Source organism: Palaemon carinicauda, chromosome 22 (assembly GCF_036898095.1).
Source record: "Palaemon carinicauda isolate YSFRI2023 chromosome 22, ASM3689809v2, whole genome shotgun sequence".
In the NCBI taxonomy this organism is placed as follows: domain Eukaryota; kingdom Metazoa; phylum Arthropoda; class Malacostraca; order Decapoda; family Palaemonidae; genus Palaemon; species Palaemon carinicauda.
In genome coordinates, this window is record NC_090746.1 from 67,575,493 (window position 1) to 67,580,789 (window position 5,297).

Below are 5,297 nucleotides of genomic sequence, written 5' to 3' on the forward strand. Positions count from 1 at the left end.
ATATATATATATATATATATATATATATATATATATATATTGTGTGTGGGCGTGTCTCATAAAGCATGTGGTAATAAAGATTAAAACAAGATACTTGACACAAAAAATATGTAGTTTTTTGTGAAGATTTTTTTTCACTTTCTGGTATACTCATCATGACTTAATACTATATCTTTTAGCAACATATATTGAATTTATTGTGGAGGATTGGGCTCATTGATTAATTCATGTTTAAGAAAAGTTTTATTTCTTCGACATACTAATTTCATTTACAGGATTAGTTCACAGTTAGTGACACGGATTTAAAACTGACATTGATTCACACGAATTTTGATTATAAGTATTTTTTTTATAAGATTTCTGACAAATGGAAAACCAATCTATAGCTTCCAGAATTTAAAAGGAGAAGAAGAAGAGGAAGGAAAAAAGACATCAGACAGATTTGAAGGTATCATACTGAGGAGAGGAACTTCAGAAATGACTGAGCATCTTAAAGGACTCCTGAAGATGGGAAACCCAGATATTTCTGAACAAAAAAAAAAAAAAAAAAAAAATCCCAGAGGTTTTATGAAGCAGAAGAGATTCCATAGATTCTAAGAAACATGAGAACATCCACATACAACTGGAAGAGGAAGGGTATCCTTGAGAGTCTTGGAAGCCGAATAGATTCTCGAAAGCATAAGAAAATACCTGATTCATGAAAGACAGAAAATCTATAGAGATTCCTGAAAAGAGAAGTTGAAGAGAATCTCTAAAGATCCTAAAAGTAGAAGGTTATCTGATTCCCAAAAGTGGAAGTATTTCCAAAGACTCCAGCGGGTAAAACATAATTTCCAGAGATTTCCAAAACCAGAAGAGAATCTTCAAAGATCCCTGTAACCAGAGGAGAATCGCCAGAGGTTCTTTAAAATAGGATATCTTCAAAGATTCCCTTAAGTAGAGGAGAAGCCTCAGCGACTATTAAAATGACCCGCTAGCCCTCATTTCTCCCTCACAGATTGGAGAAAATGGCACCAAACCTCCGTCTCCTTGGCATGGGAAATCAGCCATGAGGAAATGATAGTTACTATCCAGACCAGCACAGTTCCTGACGGGATCAACCTGTGGTCGTAGCGGGAATGCTGACGGGGTAGAGTTATCAGTGATACAGTCATATTTCCAATACGGGGCCCCCATGTGAACGCTGGTTCCATCATACCATTGCCATAATCCTTCGTGGTCCTCGTCACTCGCTCCCACCCAATAGTGGCTGTGGTCTAGACCTGGAGAGAGATCAAGGGGATAAGTAATTCTTTTGATTTTTCCAAATGTTCTTCAATATTATAATGATTTCTCTTTCTTTGATTTTAAAAATAAATAAAGTTTTGGAATTGGTAGTGACATGACTAGTAATTCTCCTGACATTAATTATTTCTTAATTTTCATAACCAACCTCATCAACAAACATTGTCATCTTAGTAATGTTAAGTGTGTTTCATAAAGTGTTATTAAGCACATCTGTTTTTGTTATTTCATATGTCGTTTTAAGAGTGACCAAAAGGACTATTGCTACCTAATTCCTTGATATGATCGATAACGTCTCTCAAGATATTAGCATCGTTCAGGAAGGCGAGATGAGAGCCCTCTCCCAATCTTGAGCAAAAGAGTCTCATATCATACCAACTGCCCGTTACCAGGGGATCCACATACATGCAGCGACCTCCTATTTCCTCGAAAGGCAGGTAACATGCTGGAAAAAAAGGTGGGGGGATATTTTAGGTCACTGTGGGCTGTAAAGGTTTACTATTCAAAGCAGATATGAATGAACAGCTAAGGGATATTGATGGTGATTAGTTTGGCTTTTTAAGTTGAGGCAACATGTGCGGTAAACTTTATTTCAAATCTTGCAGAATAGCTGACAGACATTTATAGTGAAATGAAAATATCATGCAGTCTAGCAAAGATATATCTAGTGCTGAAGAAGCCCGTAATTTCTTCTGAATAATATTCTAAACCAAATTCAGAAGAATGAAGTGGTCAACATCACGCCATTGTGAAAACAGATCATTCTTTATATCAATCTGACTAAGGTTGGTTCAATATTTTATCTGGCAAGAAAGCAAAGTCTAAGCACTCTTAGGTAGCAAATTAGCCTTTAAGATGTACATGATAAAAGGCTTCATGACCTATTGTGTAGAAACTGTTATATTAATGCTTCCTAGGTCAAAAGTAAACCATAAGGGTCAGTAAATATGAGAAATATTCTGTTTTCCCAGATGATAAGATCTGTCTTAGGGTGCTCTTCAGTGCGTGACTTGATTCCTTTAGGACTAATACTTTTGGTGAAAATCCCTCACCCTCTCAAATTTTAGTGATCTGGAACAGACACTGAAGTATCTTGCAAGAATTCCTGACCAACATGATCAACCTACCAATACTCTTGAAATTTTCTGCCCTTTTTCTAATTTTGAGTTATGCTGCATCTCCTGTTAGACTATTCTAACCAGTGCTGTGGTAGTGTCGTCTATACCCCTATTTTTTATTACCTTGATTACTTCATTCACATATGATACCTTGGCTGAACTCAATTTGCCCAAGTTTTGCAATAGCCAGTGTTAGTGATACTGGTAAATTGTCTGGAGGCATATATCCATTCAACCCTAGGGTTTAACGTGTTTGTTCTATGGAGGATGGCTAGTTTTGTTAGGAAAAGGTCAGAAAAAGCTCACCTGGAAAACCCATTGTTGTAACCTTCATTGGTGACAAAATGAATAAGTCGAAATAGAAACATGTTATTAAAGAGAAATTATAAAAGGCTGATCCTATTTCCTTAACTTTTACCTCTACTATTTAGCTAAAACTGTCTTCAAGAACTTCTGAAAACTTTCTTCCTGTTTTGTAACTAAGTGGTACTATAGTTTTTTTTCTTACTCTGAAAAGGTCATTCCTATTTGACTCTGTTTTCTCTTGGTATGAGCTTTTAAAATTCAATGTCCCCTTAGGCTGTCACTCAAGCTCTAAACAACAGTCTTGTTCTATCTCCTATCATCTCCCAACTGTTGTCCTATTTTCTCAATGCTTATATTTTAAAATAATTGGAAACTTAGATACCATCTAGTTATATTCTATCCTACCTAGCCCATGTCTAGTCATCTAAGAAAATATTATTGGATATTAGGTCAAAGCTCTTGGTGTTTTGGAGTGCTTGATAAAGTATTTTTAAAGACCTGGAGTTATAGCCTTAATCCTCCTTCCACATAAACTAATTTCATATTTATTATAAGAGCAGTTTGTCTCTGTTGTAGTTAAGGCTGATACCTTTGTCTTTTTCATTCACTTTAGTGGTATTTTTCATGGATTTGTTCTCTACTCTTCTATTTTCTTCTTCACAAATTGTTACTTTACTATATTTTCTTATTTCCTTTCGTTTAAACTGTCCTGGGTAGTTTATTTTTAATATCTCTTAATCTTGTGTAAGTCTATAGATCTTGGTTTAGATATCTTATCTTAGTAACAGAAGAAACGTTGTTGTTTTGAAGACTGTGAAGACCCTTTTACTATCTTTCACTTTGTGTCATACTACTGAAGTTACGAACTATTTTTGAGAATTTTGCAGCTAACTTCCATCATATCACTTTTTTTTTTATTTGAAAATAGATAGTAGCATGGATGGTAAATTGCAATGTTGGGAAACCTTTATCTAAGAAGATGTTATGATTTTAATAGTATTCTCTTCTGCTCTCAGTGTTTCCTCCAGATTTATGTGTGGCTTATATAACCAAACTTGTGTTGGGTATGATTCTCATCCATTGGAAGGCTCTTCTCACAGTAACCGAGAGGGTAAATTTTTTTTTTTTTAATTTCATGGGACTGGACATAATCTTAGAACCCTTGCCCATCTTAATCTTTATACCACAAAAACTCAAAGTACAGAAGGGAAGTATTTAGAGATTGCCTTTTGATAAAGATCGTTTGTGCAAAGCTTCACATTTTGTCACAACAGATGGCCCATTGCATTCACAAGAATGTTATAAGGCCCCAATGCATGGCAAAAAAAAAAAAAATGCATATGTATAGAATCAAGTACAGACGACCCACGAAAATGTGTTAACATAAACAAAAACATACACAGCCATGCAATGGTAAAGTATTTACTGGCAAAGTCATTTGCCTATATTGACAGAGTAGTCTTGTTCCTGAAATGGTTTAACTGTACATTGAAAAACAATTTTAATACATCAGAAATGTTGGTTAGAACACCATTCTTCAACTTCACAAGCTTCAAGCTTGAACAGAATGAAACAAATATTTGTTTCAATCATAGACGAGGGAGGCCCCCCCCCCCCCATGAGAAGTAAGAAAATGGAGTACAGTACAAGAACAAATATTGAAGCAGACCCATTTTTTAAGCGGCCATTCAAGTGAGGTAATCATCTCAGGGACAATTGAAGGAATAGAGAAAAAATTACCAACTGGAGCTATTGAACTGCTAGCGCTAGTGCTGCTAATGGTAGTGCTGCTAATGTGAGTGCTAGCACCAGTGCTATTGCTGGTATCGCTAGTGCTAGTGCTGCTATCGCTAGTGCTAGTGCTGCTATCGCTAGTGCTAGTAGTATCTGCATATTCAGTTGTGGCGTCTGAATAACTGGGTGTCTCACTACCTCTGGTAATGGGACCCAGAATAGTGTCAGTAGTCGCTGTAGAAGAAAAGAACGTTAATTGTTGCTCTAAGAATGGTTTGTTGCAAATGCTACCAAATTTCAGTTTGGGTTAGTCTCGTATACATAAACAGAGTAAATGGACATACTATATATAGTATATCCTTTGCAATGTCTGCCTCCAGACTATAGCCATATGAAGACAGTGTTGAATTATTGAAAACCCGCAAAAGCAAAATAACTTTAAAATGTTAGCCACTGATTCAGCTCCATATAGGGCTTCTCAGCGGCACGTCAACGCACACACACACACACACACACACACACACACACACACACACACACACACACAAACATATACTTTTTACGTCGTTTTCATTTTTCGATTCCTGGTTGTTATGATCGTTCCTTTCTAGTATTTTTCCATTCAATCTATTTAACATCACTTTCTCTACTCCCATCCAACACTTCTCATTATACACTCTAATCAACATCCTCTCGCCTCCATTGTTTTTAAGTGACTAAACCAACTCTACAGCAACTTCTCTATTTCTTTAATTTTGCTAATGTTTTATCATTAAACCTATTCACACTTCTCCCTTGATTCCTTCTTATACTTTCATTACATCTCCAGAGTTTCAGTCTCTTGCCTTTTATTTG

General features: G+C 35.9%; 1 protein-coding gene across 1 annotated transcript in view; it reads right to left on the bottom strand.

Moving 5' to 3' along the window:
• Positions 1-230: 230 nt before the first annotated feature.
• The window catches only part of LOC137616513 (uncharacterized), a 6,385-nt gene continuing 1,318 nt past the window's right edge, over positions 231-5,297 (bottom strand). Inside the window, exons 3-5 of the mRNA XM_068346340.1 lie at positions 4,449-4,676; positions 1,553-1,729; positions 231-1,262 (exon numbers count right to left, since the gene is read on the bottom strand). Of these exons, the coding sequence (XP_068202441.1) occupies positions 961-1,262; positions 1,553-1,729; positions 4,449-4,676 (707 nt within the window). The 3' untranslated portion in view covers positions 231-960. The remainder of the gene's footprint in view (positions 1,263-1,552; positions 1,730-4,448; positions 4,677-5,297) is intronic.